This window comes from Ptychodera flava, chromosome 9, assembly GCF_041260155.1.
Source record: "Ptychodera flava strain L36383 chromosome 9, AS_Pfla_20210202, whole genome shotgun sequence".
In the NCBI taxonomy this organism is placed as follows: domain Eukaryota; kingdom Metazoa; phylum Hemichordata; class Enteropneusta; family Ptychoderidae; genus Ptychodera; species Ptychodera flava.
In genome coordinates, this window is record NC_091936.1 from 45296088 (window position 1) to 45320092 (window position 24005).

Below are 24005 nucleotides of genomic sequence, written 5' to 3' on the forward strand. Positions count from 1 at the left end.
AACGGGTTGTCTCGACCTACATGTAAAGTCCCCCTAACTGTTTGTTCGTTGCAGAGGTCCCAGTTCGAACAAAGGTCAATTCTAGCAAACGAAAATGCTGCTTCGGATAAAACTAAACGAGTTGACTTTTTGAACTCCAAAACCTAATATAAACCGCAGTCCCCCTAAGCAGTCTAGAGTCAAAACCAGTGCGGGCCGTGGATTTGTTTATTTGTTTTTGTTTGCTTGTTTGTTCTTTGACTGACTCAAAATATTAGAAACTCACATCTTAAAAGACTCTTGATAGATAACTTTTGACAGCAGTCCCTCAAACCACGGAGGGACTTTGGTTTGAAAAAAGAATGATCCAAACATGTACGTCGGAGCGCTGCACATTTCTAGTTTGGTAAGGATCCGTGCGTTTTAAAAACCCTCAAAGATCTGGAACGGACAGGCAGATGGATTGGGTCCTATACTTGACGAAATAAAACTAAAAAACAATAGCAGTCAAGGACGATTCGCATGTGCGCTCACCCTGCAATATTGAAAGTAAACCGACACAGAAGCGTTAGCTATCTACATCAAGAAAAACCCGGAATAGTCAAACATGCACACATATTACAAGGAGAAAAGTTCAAATAATGTAAGCTTAGTTTACGACCGATTACAGAATTAGAAAAGACGCAAATTTCACCCGAGATTTCTGACTTCAATACTCATTCATTATTTGCACCGTTCGACCTTAAAATACACATGTAAGGAGAACAAATGAAAGAGGATAATTGATGTGGACATTCAAAAGCGGTTTGGTACCATGACACTGACAAATGCCTTACGATACCGAGTGGTCTGATTTTAGAGGCTTATCATACGGTCTCGGTGACTGCATGACGCGTTATCAAAGACCCTTTTCAACTTGGATTAATTTATTGCGATTAAATGATTTTGACCAAAAGTCAAAGAAAGAAGTTGGCAATGCTATCTCAGAATGCGTGCATCGTGCATTGTGATATCATTGTGTATATTAAAAAATTAGTACACTGTTAAAATACATTGTAAATAGTGATATAAGGGGTGTAGTTGAGCGTATATATATATATATATATATATAATATATATATATATATATATATATATATATATATATATATATATATATATATAAACACAAATTACTTCAAGTACAAAGTAATGATATCTGTTACTTAAGTTTCATGCATCCTGTAATCTTCAATATTGCAGGATGGGGATGCATGAATATATCATTACTTTGTACTTGAAGTAATTTGTGTTATCATATATATATATATATATATATATATATATATATATATATATATATATATATATATATATATATATATATATATATATATATATATATATATATGGCACATTGTCCCTGGTTTGTCCACAGGCGGCCCAATCACTATTAATAAGCTTATTATTGAGTTTTTCTCAATTTTCTCTGTCACTGTTAGTCCCTCTCCTTTTCTTCATGCTCTGACTGATCGTAGTAAATAAAATAAATGACTATATAGCCTAACCTATAGCCTTTTGACTCTATTTATTTCACACCCCATTACAAGGACGTTTATCTCTCATATACACATTTTGTAATTAGTTAGTCAACACAACTAATTATACTAATCCGTGGACTTATCAAGGGTTGGTCAACATTACAAAGATAATAGGTGTAACCTTTTTAATAACCTTTCCTATCTTTTGCGATGTTGACCAACCCGTACAATCCCTGATAAGTCCACGGATTAGCATAATTAGTCATGTTGACTAATTAATTACAAGATGTGTGTATATGAGAGATAAACGTTCTTGTAATGGGGTGTAAAATAAATAAAGAGTCAAGAGGCTAGGTTAGGCTATAGTATAAAGCTCACAAAACTTCTTATAATAATTAAGCAATAACCCTCGCCGCAGGAGGGTATACACGAGATTTTGGTACAACGCGCGACATATAGCACGAGCCGATAGGCGAGTGCTATATGGAGCGAATTGTACCAAAATCGAGTGTATACCCGACTGCGAAGGGGGTTATTGCTATTATATTATATCAACTTGCGTGTATTTGTTGTTTTACTTGGGTATTTTCATAACTCTAAGCCCCAAATGCAGAAAACGGACGTCTGAGAGATCGAACGTCGGAAATTCTTCGCCCGAGACCGAGCATTTTTATAAGGATTCCGTTCAGGCACACATGAGTATCCTACGATAAATACGCATTACGTCCATATCGACATTGCATTTTATTCGCATACAACACGAACGATACTTGTCAAAAAATAAGTGCTGCACTCACACAGAAAATGGGTCAAGAGTTCAAATCAAAAGAAAAAAGTAACAATGTTTTTCGTAAATTTACATAAGAACAATAGTCCTGGCATTTTTGGCATACTAAAAATAGATTTGTCTCATTCTGTACCGCATAACGTCACGACATTCAGTGGTGGCAGAGTGAAGTTACAGAATCCATTTTTGATGGATAATTTGGACGTTAATTGTACCAGAAAACTAGCAGTTTTAAAATAATCCAGACTTGCTATGACTGCAACTGTGATGAATAGTTGTGCAGATTCTGAGTGTGTTGCCCGATGCAGGGAGAGCTGGACGCTGACACTGCTCGTTGCATTTGATGTCAAATATCGTCGCAGTCGCCAGGAGTCATCTCATTGTTATTTTGAACTTCTTGGTCTACGTCGTTAGGACATCCCGATCTGTTATAGCCCGAACTTTGGTAAATAATATCTGACATACCGTTACTGTGAAAAAGTGTCAATTTATTTGTTTATGAACGAATACTATCTTCATTTTATAGAGCGGTACTAGGATATATCGCGTCTCGACTCCCGCAAAGTGCACGGTGCGCTGTCGCCCTAATATTTGTGTGCATCATACCCCAAACGTGCTGCTTCAGAGATGTCTTTCATCATCGATCCCAACTTATTTACACCAAAAGGTGAGTTAAAGACCCACACTTTATCCGTGTATCAAAATTCGGTCTTCGGTGTTTGAAACAAAGTGGACTATTTCGTTCTTTCTCGAGGGTCTATGGTTTAGATAGGTACGTTCAAATGCACCGACCGGGCAATTTTCGAAAATGCTGGTTTAGGGGCCTGTTTTAGCACTGCTGTCAGTGCTAAAACAGTATTTTAGCATCGGTGGAATGAGCTCTCGTCCAATCAGAATGGCGCATGGTAGCATGATATAATATAATTTTATTTACTAGATCAGTCAGAGCATGAAGAAAAGGGGAACTGATAGAGAAAAGTGAGATAACTCAATAATAAGCTTATTAATAGTGATTGGGCCGCCTGTGGTTTGTCCGAGACGAAACGCCCCTCCACATGATGGCATGCTCAGTTGCAAGTGTGAGGGCGCCCGTCATGATGATAGCTGTCGTGACTCTCCTGATGACTGTGTGTGGAGAATCGTGTGAGCGATACCCATGGTTGTGGGCGCATCTTTCGCTCAAAGAAAAATGAACATGGCTGATTTCAAAGTCTTTGTTTCAGTGTTTCTTTTGCGATTTGCTTTGGTTATAAAAAGTGTTTATCACAGGAGAGTAAGAACAGAGGCCTCTGGATGCGGGTGAAAAGAAACATGAACAACTACACTTGGGTTCAAGTGGATAGTTATTACGATTAGTTTTACACTGCAAAAGTTTATCACACCATGAATTACAAAATTACAAAGATTACGCCATTATCAGTCATTTATTTATGTTAACATGTTTGTGGCTGAAAACTGAAAAATATGACATAGAGATTATTAAAGGGAACTATATTTGCTTGGCTGAAATGTATTGCAATTTTGTGTAAATATTTCAAATTTTATGTGATATGGTAATTTTGTTCATGATCAAACCATCTCTGTTGACACGTTTGTGAATTACATATTACTTTTATTTCTTGGTTCTCATGAAATACAAAGTATGAAAAGTAAGAGAAACACACGGAAAAATTTGAAAAAGATACTCAAAGATATTGAGAGACTGTGATCCTACAATAAAACTCTGCAGAAGTTGGTGATGGACAAGATTGCTGGTTGACAAAGACAAATTCATAACACCAATAAGGACCTGTATACAATGTCTAATAAGTACATTAATTCAATTTTATACATTGATTTTATGTTAAGGTGGTATGTGCCTCGAAAATGAAAGACTTAAACTTTTGTTCGAACTTTCCTCAAGGATTATTTCAACCATTCTTTTTCAAAATCAAGGATAAAAATTGGGGGTCACTAAACAAATTTTGGTACTAGAGATACAGATTAACCAATATTTCCGAAAGTTGAAATTCAAAATGGCCACCATCCGTGAGTTAAATAAAATTTCCATTTTCGGAAAACCGAGACAGTGAAAAGTTTTCTCATACCAAGAGTTTTAAAATGAACCGTCACAAGTGGCAGATCAGAAAAGAATTGTACAAAGTTTGAAAGTCTGAATATCTGTCCCCGAGGTGCATTCATTTAATACACCAGGTGACAGAGGAATCTTACCACAGAAATCATGTTCAATGATCTACACTGTCTTAATCAAACCCAAATAAAAATTTGACTTAATACCACCTCTGACCACCAGCTTCTGCACTGTCTCCATTGTCTTTGAACTCTCTAGCTGGAACTACACACACCAACAGCAGTGTCAGAAAGTTGAATTCTGATACTCAGCCGTTCAAATGTTGGTTTTCACATAGTGAACAGAAACAGGAATGTTTCTGATGTGAATGATATCACTCTGTGTACAAGAAGTAGAAATTGACTTCAGAGAATATCTATGAGAATTCTTTTGTCTATATTTTTTGCTTATAGAGTAGGCAATCACTTACTATACGGTCTTTAATATGAAGAGGGCGCTCTCACACTTGTTCAAGTGCGTGAGCGCCCTCGTTTGTTGGATCTTCAAGTGATCACTCTGCCTGATCACAACAAAAAGACTTTCTCAAGGACTACCGATGATACTTGGTACAACTTCACTGAAGCCACACTAAAGAATTATAAATACTACTGTTACTTCTTTATTATGTTTCAAGTATTTAAAAAAATGTCTTGCTTCATCACTTTGTTACAATACAGCTCAATACAGATCTGTTTATAACTGTCAATGGTTGAAACTTGCATTATTTGTGGTTGTTAAGAATATTGCAACCTCATTGGGTTTTACACAGTAGAGTTGGATACACACAATTGTCTGAAAATTTGAACTCTGATTGGTTTATTACTAAGTAAACATTGCCACAACCTGATTTGATGAATGAAATATTGCAAACACTTCAAATGTCAAAATGGAACGGATGATTTCATTGGTCAGTAAATTGAATTGCCATGTGAGATCTTATTAGTAAGTACCATTGATAAAGAGCCACTTCTTCACGTGGATGTTGTTTTGAAGTGGAAACCACTCTCATACCAGTACTGACATTTTCTCAAGTATTTGTGTTGTTCAACATCTGACAGAGTACACCTTTGATTCAATATAATTAACACAGCAATCGACAAAAGCTAGGAACTGATCTCTATATAATTTAAAATCCCTACAGTCTGTAGTCTATAGTTGTCAAAAGCAAAAATAAACAGTTGAGCACTAAATATCACATACTTTGTTTAGATCAAAATTTCAGTTGAAATCTGAGACCAACAAGTATAAGTTGGTTTGTCAGAAGGTATAAAGGTGATATGAAGTTTTGAAAGGGTGACAAGGAATATTTCAGAGTAAAAAATGTTCAAATACGGTTTTACCGTATGAAAAATAGCTGTCACTTTTGTAAGAGGAATGAAACGATAAAATTACTCTCTTACAATTAGTCAACCCATACAAGCATCCAAATTCAATTGTTCAATCAGACTGGTAAACACAATATACACAAAAATCCTACATTTACATATAGAAATGTTTCTACATATCACACAGACAGAATTACATTTAAGTTTCATAAGACGACTGTAATTAACCCCTATACCACAGTTGAGTAAAGCTGCTCAAACAAATATACTGCCAACACGTATGAGATCTTGCTGGAACTTTCCGCCACTCAAGGTATATAGTGATTCATCATATGGCTGGAAATTTCCGGTATTTAAGGTAATCAAGGGGTTAAAGGTCATTCGTCTTGTGGCACCGGACAGGTCAAAGGGTGAATCATAAAATATCATTAACGAGTGGAAGTGCAAATCTTGTAGTCAAATAAGATAGTTAGTAAAATGATTACATCCTACAAGGAAATAGTTACACCATGTTTAAGTTTACACTTTATGTGAGAATAATAGTAACATTAATTTTTTAATCTGTTCATTCAAACTTCCCTGTAAACAGATCCACAAGCATCATTGATAACAATAGGTTTGGGTGAAACCACAGAGGTAAAAGGTTTGATGATAAGCCCATATGGCTCTATGGTTTTATTAAACAAAATTCTGAACAAGTTTTTTCAGGTAAAGGAGAACTTTGGATCATGAGTTCATGTTACATGAATTTTACCTTCAATACCTTTCCTGAAAATATTGGCATGTGCCATTTAAATATGGGGGAAAGAAGCCTTTGCATAGATGTCAACCATCTGTGTGCAGGACCCAGCTGTTTAGCCCCCATGTATGCAGTGATATTGACTTGTCATTACTTCAACCAGAATGGCTCTTTCAAGGCCTTTCATAGCACAAACAGGTCAACTCCCTACACCACACGATATAACCTCTATGGTATTTTTTCAAGTAAGAAAAATGATAGTTATGATCTATATGTACATTATTTTCAACTAATTTCTAATATTTGTTCCATTGCTTTCATCACATAGTTGATGCGATGGTTAACATTTTTAAGCGGTGATTAACTGTAATTCATAATTACAGTAGGATTATATTCTACTCTGAAATTTTTATCAATAAATAGAGCAAACTGACAAGCATCAATAATTCATTACCATACAAGTGATAAAATGTTTATGACACCAACAAAATTTTACAGAAATTTTTCATTAACAACATCAGGGATCTTGAAGTGCCCTGGAACATGTATCATATACTTCATAGACTATGCTCCACTGTGGATGGTCTTGTTCTTCAGATTCAAGGGCACACTGCACCACTAAGAAAGACTTTGCTTTGGAATAAGTTTGCTAACAAGAACGTCACGTGGTACAGATTGACCAATAAGGTAGCCTAACTTTACATAGCATTACAAATTGTTAAATTAAAATTTCAAAGTACAATATGTTTTTCAAACATATTAAATAAAGTATGTAATCTACATTCAAAAAACTTATTATGTTTGTGGAAAGCAGAATCTTCAAAGTTAAACACTTAAAAATCATATGTCGGACACAGAAATAGAGATGCTAGGGTATGCTTGTATTAATTAATCCATGCATAGGGCCGAAATCCATTCTTTGTCCAAAATTCACACTCCCGTTTTTTGTATCTATCAACTACTGTCAGATTATATGACAGTTTAGCAATGGCTTCTGGGTATTCTTTCCAATCAGGAAGCATTGCGCCCTCCCTGGCAAAGTGGAAAAACATTTCTTGCATTAACGCACTAAACTTGTCATCATTCGCCGAGGGTGCTTTGATGAGATCCCTGTGCACTCCAAAGAGAGCGAAGCAATCCCAGCCATGGAAGCCATATTGAGGTTTGAAGTGGACTTTGGTTATCTCCACAGGCTGTGATGGCCATGACGTTGCCACGTAGCGGTAGACAGGAGATGTGAGAGCATCTGATATTGTCTTTGCTAACTCATGAGTCGGACAGGTAACTCGCACATCTGATGCCATGGTTGTGTAGACTAATTCTGGAGTATGCATGGTGGGTACATATTGGTATAGCATCTTTGCTTGCTTTGTGATATTTTTACCAAAGGTGTCTAGTTTATCTGAAATAAGTTAAATAAATGATAAGTTTTAAAGTTTTTTCCTCCTGAAAAAGTTGTAGTAGGCAGTAGTGATAATAAAGAAGATACAGTAGGCGTTTCCGAATTAACTTGTTTTCCATGAATTGTGTGCATGTTAGGTAAATATTTGTGAAGAAATGTTATGACTACCTGCAACAACCTCATCATATTTTTTCCAATCCCATTCTCTGATGTCCGACTGTTGTGGGTCTAGGTCAATTTCCTGCGCAGTTGACCCTGTGTGGGAGGAGAAATGTGATTGAGTTACACAATGCTAGTGATTTGTTGAAAATTGGGTAATCAAGACAGTGAAGACTTCAGAAATGAAAGATTTCAATCTTTGTTCAAACTTTGCACAAGGAAACTTTCAACCATCTTTTTTCAAAACTGACAATAAAGATCAGATGTCAAGGTGTAAATTTTGGTACAAGAGAAACAAATTACTTGAACTTTTTACTTATATTTGAAATTCAAAATGGCTGCTGCTATCCCCATGTCAACTCTTTGCTAAAAAATTAATTTTCAACATTCAGAACAGTAAAATAGTGAAAACTTTGAGCTTCATAATAAGAGCACAAACAGTGGATAATAAAAGTAATATAGAAAATTTGAGAGTCCCTGAGGGATCTCTGAGGATTTCTAACATTTTCCCTATCCACCACCAGATTTTGGTACGTATCCTGTTCAATAGGACAGGTCGGAGAATAAAAGAGCAATGTTTGAGAACGTAAAAAATACATTAATTACTATTTTACAGTTTTCCCCACTCACATTATTTCTCTGAAATTCACAGTTTGGTAACCCGTATAATTAAACTGTAGTACAAGGATGTAAAGTTTAAATGAAAGATCTTATCTGTCAAAGCTTTCCCAAGGCCTGGATAAATGTAGACATCATTAAATACAGTCAATATCTTTGAAACTTTAAATGACTGCTTGATACAACAATTCTTGCAAAGTGTTATGTAGGTCATTTCCCCCACACTCATCATGACCTGAGTTCAATTAGTCTAGAACATTCTCAAGGTCACTGCCCTTGATGACCTCACAACCTTGAATTCAATTAGTCATGTTTGGAATGTTCTGGAAAGTTGATTAGTTGTGTAAGGGAGATAATTTTAGAACAGTAATTAGCATGTCAATAAAAGTTCTAGATTGTTCTTATATGCCTTTATAAAAGGGACGTGCTCAGCTTCCAGTCAGACTTTTGGGATCGTGTCTCTTGTGTGTTACTAAACTCCAGCAGTAGTCATTCTCAAGACTTTTCAAGACCTTCACTGCCAACGCTGGATTTATACTGTGGACTTTGTGCAACTACAAGCCTGCAAGCCGAAGGACTGTTCATTCATCCGACTGACTGTTACAACTCTGAGACTGGAGCTTTGCCGTCCCAGCTGAGATAAGTAGTCTGTACACTTTTAAAGCTTGTATTTTATCCCTGACTTAGCAATTAGTTTTATTTTTGTAATAAATTTTGTTTAAACGTAAACTGCTGAGTTCACCCTTTTGTTCGTATCCTCTGCACGTAACAAAATTGGGGGCTCGTCCGGGAGACGAATATTTTGAGCCGTTTGACAACATTTTGACAGCTTTTCAAAACTACTATATACTGTGAACTCAGTGAAATTTAATCATGGCGGAATTTAAACCAGAGGAAATGGATGACCTTGATCAGGACACATTTGATTCCCTCAGAAAAGACGACCTCATAACACTGGCCAATTTCCTTAAGGTAGAAGTTAAACGATCTATGCGCAAGCGAGAAATACAGTTCAAGATTGCAAAACATTTAGTTAAATCAGGCCATTTTGAGGAGTCTGCCTTAAAAGATTATGAGCCCGAGTCTACCTCTGAACTCAGAAAATTAGAATTAGAAATGCAGACAAATTTGGAGATCAAGAAACTAGAATTACAAATGAGAGAGAAAGAATTACAAATGGAAGAAAGACAGAGAGAGAAAGATAGGCAGGAAGATTAGAAATGGAAGAAAGACAGAAAGAGAGGGAATTGGAAATGAAAGAAAAAGAATTGCAAATGGAAGAAAGACAAAGGGAGAAAGAAAGAGAGGAAAAAGAAAAGGAAAGAGAATTAGCAGAACACCGACTGCAGTTAGAAATGAGACGTTTAGAGCTTAGAAAGTCAGGAAAATTCTTCCCTTCAGACAATTTTGACATCACTAAGCATTTCAGGTTAGTTCCCCCTTTCCAAGAAAAGGATGTTGATAAATATTTCCTCCATTTTGAGAAATTGCTCAGAGTCTGGATTGGCCTAAGGAGTCCTGGTCTATGCTTTTGCAGAGTGCTTTGGTGGGTAAAGCCAGAGAAATTTATATTCAGTTGTCAGTAGAGCAGGCTTCAAATTATGATTCTGTGAAGGAATTAATTCTCAAGGGTTATGAGTTGGTGCCTGAAGCTTACCGTCAGAAATTTAGGGATTGTGAGAAGGTGAAAGATCAAACTTATGTTGAATTTGCTCGAACAAAAGAACAACTGTTTGATCGTTGGTGTTCTTCTGAAAAGGTCAGTCAGAATTATGACAAATTACGACAGCTCGTTTTGATTGAGGAATTTAAAAGGTGCATCCGGAGTGATATCAAGACGTTTATCAATGAACAAAAGGCAGATACATTAGAGGTTGCTGCACGTTTGGCCGATGATTATTCATTGACCCACAAATCTTCATTTCTCAGCAAACCATCCCAGTCCTTTTCATACAGAAACAATGCAGGTAAATTTAACTCCTCCTTTCATCCAAGAATTTTTCAAAGGAGAGTAGAAAATCAAATGACAACAGTTCACAGAGTTCAAGTAACACTCCCACATCATCAGATCCCAAGTCTCAATCTCCTCCTGACAAACAGTTTGGTACACTTTCTTGTAATTATTGTAAGAAAGACGGCCATTTAATGTCAGAGTGTTTCAAATTGAAAAGAAAACGTGAAGGTCAAAGTGGTCAAAGTGGATCTAAGCCCACCGGCTTTATTTCTTCATCAACTCAATTAGAGTCTAATAATGTGTGTAACACATTTTCTGAGGTTAAACCCCTCTTATCCCCAATTAATGAGGTCCAGGTCAATTCTTCTCAAGATAGCATTATGGGTATTTTCGAACCATTTATTCATGATGGTTTTATATCACTTTCTAGTGATTTTTCTTCCGCTACCCCTGTCAAAATTTAAGAGATACCGGGGCTTCCCAGTCTCTTTTGTTGGCAGATACCCTGCCGTTTTCTGAAAAGTCATTTTCAGGTTCTAAAGTTCTTATTAAGTGGGTAGATTGTAATGACTACATTCCTGTTCCTCTCCATAATGTCTATTTGTCTTCGGACTTTGTTTCTGGACCTGTGGCTTTAGGTATTAGGCCTTTTTTGCCTTTTGAAGGGATTCACCTTCTTCTCGGAAACGACCTTGCTGGGGACAAGGTCATTACTAATCCACTTGTGACTGATAATCCTACTTTAGATCAGGATCCAGAGCCAATTGAACAGAGATACCCGATTTATTTCCTTCGTGTGCTATTACTCGAGCCATGTCAAAGAAAACTTCCGAGAATCAAAATACTCTCAAAAATAATGTCACAGATGTTGACTTAAATGACACCTTTCTCAGTCAGGTGTTTGACACGGATCATTTCGTTATCCCTCGTGGATTTGAAACTTCCAGTAAAACTTCTGCTGACCAAAGTCAGACATTTTCTAGATCAAATCTCATTGCAGAACAACACAAAGACCCAGATATTTTGTCTTTGTTTGACAGGGTAGATGATGAAGGTAAAACTTCAGATAGCTCTGTTTCCTATTATACAAAATCTGGTATTCTCATGCGTAAATGGAGACCTCCAGACGTCTTGGTTGATGATGATTGGGCTATAAAACATCAAATTGTGGTTCCAAAGCCCTATCGTGCTGAAATATTGCGCCTGGCCCATGAAACGCCCTGGGCTGGTCATTTGGGAGTAAGGAAAACTTATCATAAAATTCTCAGTCACTTTATTGGCCTAATCTCAGGCAGGATGTAGCACATTTCTGTAAAACTTGTCACACATGTCAAATGGTAGGAAAGCCAAATCAGACCATTCCAAAGGCCCCTTTACAGCCAATTCCTGCATTTCAAGAACCATTTAGTAGGATACTAATAGACTGTGTTGGGCCCCTACCAAAAACAAGATCAGGAAATGAGTACATGTTGACAATTATGTGTACATCAACTCGGTTCCCAGAAGCCATACAGACAAAGACTATAGTGAAAGCTTTAGTCAAATTTTTCACTTTATTTGGCCTCCCTAAATGTGTCCAGTCCGATCAAGGCTCCAACTTTATGTCTGGTATTTTTCAACAAGTAATGGATCAGCTAGGCATTAAACAGTATAGGTCATCCGCCTATCATCCAGAAAGTCAGGGTGCTCTTGAGCGATTTCATCAAACTTTGAAAAACATGATTAGGACCTACTGTTTTGACACAGAGAAGCAGTGGGATGAAGGAATTCATTTTCTGCTCTTCGCTGTTAGAGAGTCAATTCAAGAGTCTCTTGGTTTTAGCCCATTTGAGCTTGTATTTGGACATACAGTCCGTGGCCCACTCAAGCTCGTTAAAGAGAAATTCCTATCAGACGATGATGATTGTCTGAATATTTTGCAATATGTCTCAGATTTTCGTACAAAACTCTCTAAAGCATGTGAATTAGCCAGAGAAAATCTTGAGTCATCTCAGCAGTCAATGAAAACCAAATACGATAAAAACACCTCAAAACGGAAGTTTGAACCAGGTCAAAAAGTTCTTGTTCTACTTCCGTTCCTGGCAAACCACTCCATGCTCGTTACTTTGGGCCATATCTAATTGATAAGAAATTGAGTGATTTAAATTACATCATAACAACACCTGACAGGCGAAAACAAAAACAGCTATGTCACATAAATATGCTTAAGCCATATTTTGATAGGGATAATCCTACTATAACTCAGCCTGTCAGTGCAGTCAGTTCAAACCATTATGAAGATAGTGATACTGAAACTGACTTGAGTGAAAATACTCTAAACTCAAAGCTGGGCTCGGTCAAGCTTCAGAACTCAGAAATCCTGGAGAAGCTGGAGTCTACAAAGTTGGCACACCTCCAGCCAGAACAACAACAACAGGTGAAAGAACTGCTCCACGAATATAAACACCTGTTCCAAGATATTCCAACAAGGACAAACATCACCTGTCACAACGAAGATGTCTGCGACAGTAATCGAGTGGAACAACATCCAGACGGACTGAATCCAGCGAAAGCGAAATGTCTCCGGGAAGAAGCCAAGTATTTGCTGAACAATGACTTTATAGAACTCAATAAAAATAACTGGACTTTGCCATGCATACTTTATGCCAAATTCAGTGCCATTTCAAGTTTTCCAATACCAAATTGCAAGAGGATAGTCATGGTGTAGATCATCCTGTTTGCTATTTTTCACGCAAATTTAACAAATCTCAGAGAAACTACTCTACAATTGAAAAAGAGTGTTTATCTTTGATATTAGCTTTACAGCATTTTGAAGTTTATGTTACTTCTTCAAATCAGCCAATAGTGGTTTATATTGATCACAACCCTCTTGTTTTTCTGCAGAAATTTAAAGGCAAAAATCAGAGATTGCTAAGATGGAGTTTAATGTTACAGGAGTTTAATCTTGACATTAGACATATCAAAGGCGAGACAATTTAATTGCAGACTGTCTCTCTCGTATTTAGAAATTATTGTTGTTCACTTTCAAGAAATTTTATTGTTGTTCACTTTCAAGAAATTTTACTTTAGAGTAAAACAAAATTTGAGTACTTAAATCCTTTTCAAGATTACATTTGTAAAAGAAAGATTTTTCTTTGAAAAATTTTCTTTTTTGAAGAGGGGGTGTGTTATGTAGGTCATTTCCCCCACACTCATCATGACCTGAGTTCAATTAGTCTAGAACATTCTCAAGGTCACTGCCCTTGATGACCTCACAACCTTGAATTCAATTAGTCATGTTTGGAATGTTCTGGAAAGTTGATTAGTTGTGTAAGGGAGATAATTTTAGAACAGTAATTAGCATGTCAATAAAAGTTCTAGATTGTTCTTATATGCCTTTATAAAAGGGACGTGCTCAGCTTCCAGTCAGACTTTTGGGATCGTGTCTCTTGTGTGTTACTAAACTCCAGCAGTAGTCATTCTCAAGACTTTTCAAGACCTTCACTGCCAACGCTGGATTATACTGTGGACTTTGTGCAACTACAAGCCTGCAAGCCGAAGGACTGTTCATTCATCCGACTGACTGTTACAACTCTGAGACTGGAGCTTTGCCGTCCCAGCTGAGATAAGTAGTCTGTACACTTTAAAGCTTGTATTCTATCCCTGACTTAGCAATTAGTTTTATTTTTGTAATAAATTTTGTTTAAACGTAAACTGCTGAGTTCACCCTTTTGTTCGTATCCTCTGCACGTAACAAAATTGGGGGCTCGTCCGGGAGACGAATATTTTGAGCCGTTTGACAACATTTTGACAGCTTTTCAAAACTACTATATACTGTGAACTCAGTGAAATTTAATCATGGCGGAATTTAAACCAGAGGAAATGGATGACCTTGATCAGGACACATTTGATTCCCTCAGAAAAGACGACCTCATAACACTGGCCAATTTCCTTAAGGTAGAAGTTAAACGATCTATGCGCAAGCGAGAAATACAGTTCAAGATTGCAAAACATTTAGTTAAATCAGGCCATTTTGAGGAGTCTGCCTTAAAAGATTATGAGCCCGAGTCTACCTCTGAACTCAGAAAATTAGATTAGAAATGCAGACAAATTTGGAGATCAAGAAACTAGAATTACAAATGAGAGAGAAAGAATACAAATGGAAGAAAGACAGAGAGAGAAAGATAGGCAGGAAAGATTAGAAATGGAAGAAAGACAGAAAGAGAGGGAATTGGAAATGAAAGAAAAAGAATTGCAAATGGAAGAAAGACAAAGGGAGAAAGAAAGAGAGGAAAAAGAAAAGGAAAGAGAATTAGCAGAACACCGATGCAGTTAGAAATGAGACGTTTAGAGCTTAGAAAGTCAGGAAAATTCTTCCCTTCAGACAATTTTGACATCACTAAGCATTTCAGGTTAGTTCCCCCTTTCCAAGAAAGGATGTTGATAAATATTTCCTCCATTTTGAGAAAATTGCTCAGAGTCTGGATTGGCCTAAGGAGTCCTGGTCTATGCTTTTGCAGAGTGCTTTGGTGGGTAAAGCCAGAGAAATTTACATTCAGTTGTCAGTAGAGCAGGCTTCAGATTATGATTCTGTGAAGGAATTAATTCTCAAGGGTTATGAGTTGGTGCCTGAAGCTTACCGTCAGAAATTTAGGGATTGTGAGAAGGTGAAAGATCAAACTTATGTTGAATTTGCTCGAACAAAAGAACAACTGTTTGATCGTTGGTGTTCTTCTGAAAAGGTCAGTCAGAATTATGACAAATTACGACAGCTCGTTTTGATTGAGGAATTTAAAAGGTGCATCCGGAGTGACATCAAGACGTTTATCAATGAACAAAAGGCAGATACATTAGAGGTTGCTGCACGTTTGGCCGATGATTATTCATTGACCCACAAATCTTCATTTCTCAGCAAACCATCCCAGTCCTTTTCATACAGAAACAATGCAGGTAAATTTAACTCCTCCTTTTCATCCAAGAATTTTTCAAAGGAGAGTAGAAAATCAAATGACAACAGTTCACAGAGTTCAAGTAACACTCCCACATCATCAGATCCCAAGTCTCAATCTCCTTCTGACAAACAGTTTGGTACACTTTCTTGTAATTATTGTAAGAAGACGGCCATTTAATGTCAGAGTGTTTCAAATTGAAAAGAAAACGTGAAGGTCAAAGTGGTCAAAGTGGATCTAAGCCCACCGGCTTTATTTCTTCATCAACTCAATTAGAGTCTAATAATGTGTGTCAACACATTTTCTGAGGTTAAACCCCTCTTATCCCCAATTAATGAGGTCAAGGTCAATTCTTCTCAAGATAGCATTATGGGTATTTTCGAACCATTTATTCATGATGGTTTTATATCACTTTCTAGTGATTTTTCTTCCGCTACCCCTGTCAAAATTTTAAGAGATACCGGGGCTTCCCAGTCTCTTTTGTTGGCAGATACCCTGCCGTTTTCTGAAAAGTCATTTTCAGGTTCTAAAGTTCTTATTAAGGGGGTAGATTGCAATGACTACATTCCTGTTCCTCTCCATAATGTCTATTTGTCTTCGGACTTTGTTTCTGGACCTGTGACTTTAGGTATTAGGCCTTTTTTGCCTTTGAAGGGATTCACCTTCTTCTCGGAAACGACCTTGCTGGGGACAAGGTCATTACTAATCCACTTGTGACTGATAATCCTACTTTAGATCAGGATCCAGAGCCAATTGAACAAGAGATACCCGATTTATTTCCTTCGTGTGCTATTACTCGAGCCATGTCAAAGAAAACTTCCGAGAATCAAAATACTCTCAAAAATAATGTCACAGATGTTGACTTAAATGACACCTTTCTCAGTCAGGTGTTTGACACGGATCATTCCGTTATCCCTCGTGGATTTGAAACTTCCAGTAAAACTTCTGCTGACCAAAGTCAGACATTTTCTAGATCAAATCTCATTGCAGAACAACACAAAGACCCAGATATTTTGTCTTTGTTTGACAGGGTAGATGATGAAGGTAAAACTTCAGATAGCTCTGTTTCCTATTATACAAAATCTGGTATTCTCATGCGTAAATGGAGACCTCCAGACGTCTTGGTTGATGACGATTGGGCTATAAAACATCAAATTGTGGTTCCAAAGCCCTATCGTGCTGAAATATTGCGCCTGGCCCATGAAACGCCCTGGCTGGTCATTTGGGAGTAAGGAAAACTTATCATAAAATTCTCAGTCACTTTTATTGGCCTAATCTCAGGCAGGATGTAGCACATTTCTGTAAAACTTGTCACACATGTCAAATGGTAGGAAAGCCAAATCAGACCATTCCAAAGGCCCCTTTACAGCCAATTCCTGCATTTCAAGAACCATTTAGTAGGATACTAATAGACTGTGTTGGGCCCCTACCAAAAACAAGATCAGGAAATGAGTACATGTTGACAATTATGTGTACATCAACTCGGTTCCCAGAAGCCATACAGACAAAGACTATAGTGAAAGCTTTAGTCAAATTTTTCACTTTATTTGGCCTCCTAAATGTGTCCAGTCCGATCAAGGCTCCAACTTTATGTCTGGATTTTTTCAACAAGTAATGGATCAGCTAGGCATTAAACAGTATAGGTCATCCGCCTATCATCCAGAAAGTCAGGGTGCTCTTGAGCGATTTCATCAAACTTTGAAAAACATGATTAGGACCTACTGTTTTGACACAGAGAAGCAGTGGGATGAAGGAATTCATTTTCTGCTCTTTGCTGTTAGAGAGTCAATTCAAGAGTCTCTTGGTTTTAGCCCATTTGAGCTTGTATTTGGACATACAGTCCGTGGCCCACTCAAGCTCGTTAAAGAGAAATTCCTATCAGACGATGATGATTGTCTGAAATATTTGCAATATGTCTCAGATTTTCGTACAAAACTCTCTAAAGCATGTGAATTAGCCAGAGAAATCTTGAGTCATCTCAGCAGTCAATGAAAACCAAATATGATAAAAACACCTCAAAACGGAAGTTTGAACCAGGTCAAAAGTTCTTGTTCTACTTCCAATTCCTGGCAAACCACTCCATGCTCGTTACTTTGGGCCATACCTAATTGATAAGAAATTGAGTGATTTAAATTACATCATAATAACACCTGACAGGCGAAAACAAAAACAGCTATGTCACATAAATATGCTTAAGCCATATTTGATAGGGATAATCCTACTATAACTCAGCCTGTCAGTGCAGTCAGTTCAACCATTATGAAGATAGTGATACTGAAACTGACTTGAGTGAAAATACTCTAAACTCAAAGCTGGGCTCGGTCAAGCTTCAGAACTCAGAAATCCTGGAGAAGCTGGAGTCTACAAAGTTGGCACACCTCCAGCCAGAACAACAACAACAGGTGAAAGAACTGCTCCACGAATATAAACACCTGTTCCAAGATATTCCAACAAGGACAAACATCACTGTCACAACGAAGATGTCTGCGACAGTAATCGAGTGGAACAACATCCAGACGGACTGAATCCAGCGAAAGCGAAATGTCTCCGGGAAGAAGCCAAGTATTTGCTGAACAATGACTTTATAGAACTCAATAAAAATAACTGGACTTTGCCATGCATACTTTATGCCAAATTCAGTGCCATTTCAAGTTTTCCAATACCAAATTGCAAGAGGATAGTCATGGGATAGATCATCCTGTTTGCTATTTTCACGCAAATTTAACAAATCTCAGAGAAACTACTCTACAATTGAAAAAGAGTGTTTATCTTTGATATTAGCTTTACAGCATTTTGAAGTTTATGTTACTTCTTCAAATCAGCCAATAGTGGTTTATATTGATCACAACCCTCTTGTTTTTCTGCAGAAATTTAAAGGCAAAAATCAGAGATTGCTAAGATGGAGTTTAATGTTACAGGAGTTTAATCTTGACATTAGACATATCAAAGGCAGAGACAATTTAATTGCAGACTGTCTCTCTCGTATTTAGAAATTATTGTTGTTCACTTTCAAGAAATTTTATTGTTGTTCACTTTCAAGAAATTTTACTTTAGAGTAAAACAAATTTGAGTACTTAAATCCTTTTCAAGATTACATTTGTAAAAGAAAGATTTTTCTTTGAAAAATTTTCTTTTTTTGAAGAGGGGGTGTGTTATGTAGGTCATTTCCCCCACACTCATCATGACCTGAGTTCAATTAGTCTAGAACATTCTCAAGGTCACTGCCCTTGATGACCTCACAACCTTGAATTCAATTAGTCATGTTTGGAATGTTCTGGAAAGTTGATTAGTTGTGTAAGGGAGATAATTTTAGAACAGTAATTAGCATGTCAATAAAAGTTCTAGATTGTTCTTATATGCCTTTATAAAAGGGACGTGCTCAGCTTCCAGTCAGACTTTTGGGATCGTGTCTCTTGTGTGTTACTAAACTCCAGCAGTAGTCATTCTCAAGACTTTTCAAGACCTTCACTGCCAACGCTGGATTTATACTGTGGACTTTGTGCAACTACAAGCCTGCAAGCCGAAGGACTGTTCATTCATCCGACTGACTGTTACAACTCTGAGACTGGAGCTTTGCCGTCCCAGCTGAGATAAGTAGTCTGTACACTTTTAAAGCTTGTATTTTATCCCTGACTTAGCAATTAGTTTTATTTTTGTAATAAATTTTGTTTAAACGTAAACTGCTGAGTTCACCCTTTTGTTCGTATCCTCTGCACGTAACAAAAGGCACTCTGTTTGTGATGGTAAATTCCACTGTATTTGCTAAAAGGGTTAGGTCACAGTGTCTGACTGACCGAGCAAAAACTGAGATTAAAGCATACACAGGTCAATATTTTACTCTTTCACAGGACATACGGATCAAATGATTGTGCTGAAAACAATGTGGATGGATCTTTACACAGGAACTGCATGGTGATGAAGGAGGGGAATTAGGAAACAAAAGGCTCATTATGGCTAAAACAAAAAAGCAACACATATTTTCTCACCTATAACAATAGGTACATCATGTCCAAGCCCCCTTTTCCACATTTCCTCGGGCGGTGCCGGAACAAGGACTCCATCCACAATGGCTTTTGCACCATTTAATAGATTTTTCTGAGGAAGATCTAAAGTATAGAAAAAAACTTCAACTGTTATTTATTTCGGAATGAGAAAAGTTGTTGACAGTTGGGAGCATATTAAAGAGAATCACGCAACCAATAAATGGATAATATTGCAAATCTAAAGATGAAAGTTTTTCTTACCATGATATTGATGACCTTCATTCAATGTTGAATATGTCATAAAGAAACAAAGCCAAACTGGCTTTTAACCCTTTCACCCCCAGTTCCCTGTATACAGGTCCAACTTTACCATAGAAAACAATGGATTTGGGACAAACCATGGTGGTGAAAGGGTTAAGGTAGTATGCCTGTTAAAATTGAAAGACTTAAAGCTTTGCATCAAACTTTTCATAAGGAAACTTTCCTTTTTTGAAATCAAGAATAAAAGTTAGGGGTCACCATGCAAAATTTGGTTCTAGAAAAATACACTTAACCAATGTATACCAATTCCTGAATTCAAAGTGGCCATCATCCCTGTGTTAGCTCTATTAGAGAAAGATAAAGTTTTGATTTTTGCAAAACTAAGCCAGGAAAGATTTATTTAACTGCATGTGCATCAATATGAACCGCAACAAGTGGTAGACCAAAAATGAAGTGTATAAGTTTCAGAGTCCAATATCTGTCCTGAAGCCGTATTCTACTGTTCACCCAAATTCCCCATAAAGAGGTCCACACTTACCATTGATTACAACGGCTGTGGAACATACCATGGCCTTGTGGGGGTTACAGGGGATACAATATATTGTACCAGATTACATCACTACCTGCACTGCATAAACTACTTATTTCTGATCTCCTTTCAAATAAATTCCATTGCACAGTGACAATTGAGGGTGGTTTCTTTGTTTTCAAAATGTACCCCACTTGCTCCAAATACATATACAGCTGTAGTATCATAGCAACAGATTCTAAAGTGATGTGAATAATTTCTGTTTGTAGACTAATAGCCTTGTTTTGTTCTATTGTACATACTCTGGACACCAAGGTGATGCTTTAAAGGCATGATTCAGGCGTCAGATTGTCTTTCCAGGAAATTTACTTACTAGATTACAATTTCAATGGAAAACAAAAGGCCATAACACCTTAATAATCCTCTTACAGACTAGAACAAACTCGATCCCTGGGATCGATTCCCCGACCTTTAATATTGATGACTTTTATAAAATGTTAAATCTACAAGAAAAGAATAACAAAGTCATAGGCCCTTTGTGCTTACAATTTATAAGTCTCTTACTGTCATACCATTCCACAATATGTCTTCAAAAATTAGATAGAAAAGTGTCCTTACCTTGTAGGTCATTGTCATTCCAATATGGATATTCACTCCACGGAACAGCATTGGCAATTTTATCAGAACTGAGACTTCGCAAACATTTTACATCAGTACATCGAGTATTATTGAGAAATCCAAGATTATCCTTGGAGGTTTCGGAAAGGTTTTTATTGAAGACGGTAGAAGAGCTCATAAGCCATGCTCTGTGGAAAAGGCCTAGTTATGGAAAGAGAAACAGACTGTTTGAAATTCTCATAAATCACGAAATATTATAGATTACAAACACAGAGTTCAAGTCACATTCCTTGTACCATAAAGTGAGTGTACAGCATTTACTTTGAAAGTAATTATAAAGATTTAGACCTTGTTGGCTGTAATTTAAACTTGTCAACAGTATGTCTATAACTGTGTTATTTCCAGTGTTATTGCTGATGACTGACGACACAAATAGACTTGATTTTTAATCGTTAAGTTGCTTTAGAAACTACTTAAAACAGACTTAAAATGTTCAAGACAACACAAAGAAGAATACTGCACAAAATTTACCTTTGGTAAGTGGAGAAACAAGGTGTGCAAGAATGGAAGTGCCTCCTGAACTTTGACCCAGCAAGGTCACTCGATTGGCATCTCCACCGAAATGATGTATGTTATTCTGCACCCATTTGAAAAGCAAGATTTGATCGTAGAATCCATAGTTTCCTGATGTATTTGACGGGGAATCTTGGGAAAGGATATCCAGTGCCATGAATCCAAACGCGTTGAGTCGGTAATTAAAGCTTACAAACACCATGTTGCCTTTGCTTGCCATCTCCGCTGTCGGATGATAGTCCTGCTCGCTGCCGCTTAAAATCACAAGACTTCCTCCATGGATGAAAACACTGACCGGAAGTGATGCCGACGAATTGAGTGTTGGAGTCCAGACATTCAGATACAGACAATCTTCATTGCCTATCACATCTTTGTAATCCTTACCAGGCTGTACGCACACACTTCCATACCTCTTTGCGCTGTACACTCCTTCCCAGCAGGACTTACTCCCCATCAGGGATAGTGGTTCTCTCCACCGAAGATCACCCACAGGTGGCACTGCATAGGGAATGCCTTTGAATACGTAAGCTCCTTTTTCTTCATCACCTTCAACGAAACCACAGTCTGTCTGAACCTGTATTATACTCCTTGACACCGTATGTGCGGCGACATACAGCACAATCACTACAGCACACAACCCTATTACGATCCAGATACCATAACAGCAGTATTTTTGAGCCTTTGTACAGGATTTCTTGTCTCTCTTACTGGTGTGCTCATCGATAAAGTACATATCATCAGACTCATCGTCAGAACCAACTTGCGAGAGGAGTACTTCCTCTTGACTGGCCATGATGGTCACTTTGGTGTCTTTAGCAAATCGGTGACGGACCCCAACATTCAACTATTAAAATGGAAGGTGAAACAGAAGACAAGATAGTAATTTCTGAGTGTGTATGAGGAAATACAAAATATGTAATCATGACTGGAAAATGACTAACAATAAACATGCACTGTGAAATCTGTATCTCTCTGAATCTATAGGGAAAAGGTTAGTTTTCATGAACAAGAATTAATCATTTCTTCGAAGTCTTGAGCTGAACCAGTTTATAAACAGCTCTGGGGCAAATGAAACACAGACGTTTTTGTTATTAATTATTTTAAAGGAAATATTGTCGACAAGATGACAAGTCTGAACCCTCAATAGTAGCATGATCTGTTAGAATTGAAAATTTGAATGTAGAGTAAGTGTGATTCATTGTAAGAGTTTTTGAGCTTTCAAGGATAGTTTCAAATTTACACATGGGAATAATTCAACAATAATTTGCATGTTTTAACCTACTTCGACTTCATCCATTATGACTTCAGTATACAAGATTATATGTTAGCAATTTTCACAGAGCTGCATATGTGGCATCAACTACTGCAACGGAGAGGATTCGATGTGGCCAGGCATACAGCTTATATACTAGGAGTAGGAACTTTATTTGAAGGACCTGGCTGTTTACTTACTATTTACATGGGAATAAGTTACGTGGCAAAATTCAGAAAATCAGCTTCGGACTTTTCAGCATTTTGCATTTTGGTAATAACTGGGTCGGTTTGCCACGTGCCTCGATGTAAATATGTGAAGTGAAGCGTACTTTACCACTCATTTACGTGGCAGAGAGCATTCTGTAGGAGTGGAGAACAAGACTAGCTCTAGCCACAGTCCTACTCCACAACTGTCAAGTCTGCAAGTCCGACATTCGAGACAACGGTTTGTTTGTTTTTGCCTGTATTGATGGAACTTGACAGATGCATGAAGGGATGGCGAGAGCTGCTGGTCGAGCACGATCTCCCTGTACCCGCCCACTTATTCTGCTCTAAAGGTTGTTTTCATCTTTACAGTCTAGAGATACAACACGTATTCCAAAATCACCTGTCCTTGAACTACCGGTGATGGAAAGAAACCAGCGGGCAAGAGATACTGGATGACCGGATCACTTCCCCGGAGTTACTTAACGTTCATGTCCAATTTCATGAACGATAACAGTAGCAATCACAGGCTCTAGAGTCAATGCAGGCGAACCGCTAGCCGCCACTGATACAATAATTGATTTTTATTGTATCAGTGGCGGCTAGCGGTTCGCCTGCATTGACTCTAGAGCCTGTGGTAGCAATTGGTGTTGGTATCATGTGAGGGATTTATACCTGACATGTTAACCCTGTGATTTCACAGTGCATGCAGTGCAATCATTGTGACCCCTATCATCATGATGATAAGGTCATATTTACACACCTGGACCGATTCGTTCTCAAAATAAACTCAGGTTGACAGCTGTCTATGAATAAGATACGATTAGACACTACCTCGTCAATTCTACGTAAAATTTCGCTATGGAATCAGATCCATTGAGACAAATAGCAACCTAGTGGTGATAAATTAGATTCTGATTAACCTGAACGCTAGTTGCGTACCTCTTGAGTCCATGTGATTCGTGGTAACGATCATAGCGGTCTGGCCTGTTTGTGTATCGCCCGCCGGGCAGTCAGGGCGTCGCATGCGTACACACGGCCACGGCGACGTCACTTTTACAG

General features: G+C 37.6%; 1 protein-coding gene across 3 annotated transcripts; it reads right to left on the reverse strand.

Moving 5' to 3' along the window:
- Positions 1–5184: 5184 nt before the first annotated feature.
- On the reverse strand, positions 5185–23995 carry LOC139141168 (neurotactin-like). Of its 3 annotated transcripts, none has more exons than XM_070710784.1 (6): positions 23886–23995; positions 21444–22329; positions 20913–21113; positions 19508–19627; positions 8031–8117; positions 5185–7862 (listed from the first exon to the last, which is right to left on the reverse strand). In XM_070710784.1, the coding sequence occupies exons 2-6, from the start codon at positions 22276–22278 to the stop codon at positions 7345–7347; spliced, it is 1761 nt and encodes a 586-aa protein (XP_070566885.1). In that variant the 5' UTR covers positions 22279–22329; positions 23886–23995; the 3' UTR covers positions 5185–7344. The 3 variants fall into 3 exon arrangements, with proteins under 3 accessions (XP_070566885.1, XP_070566887.1, XP_070566884.1); XM_070710786.1 differs by having other exon boundaries at positions 23867–23970; XM_070710783.1 differs by lacking the exon at positions 23886–23995 and adding an exon at positions 22768–22868.
- Positions 23996–24005: the final 10 nt, after the last annotated feature.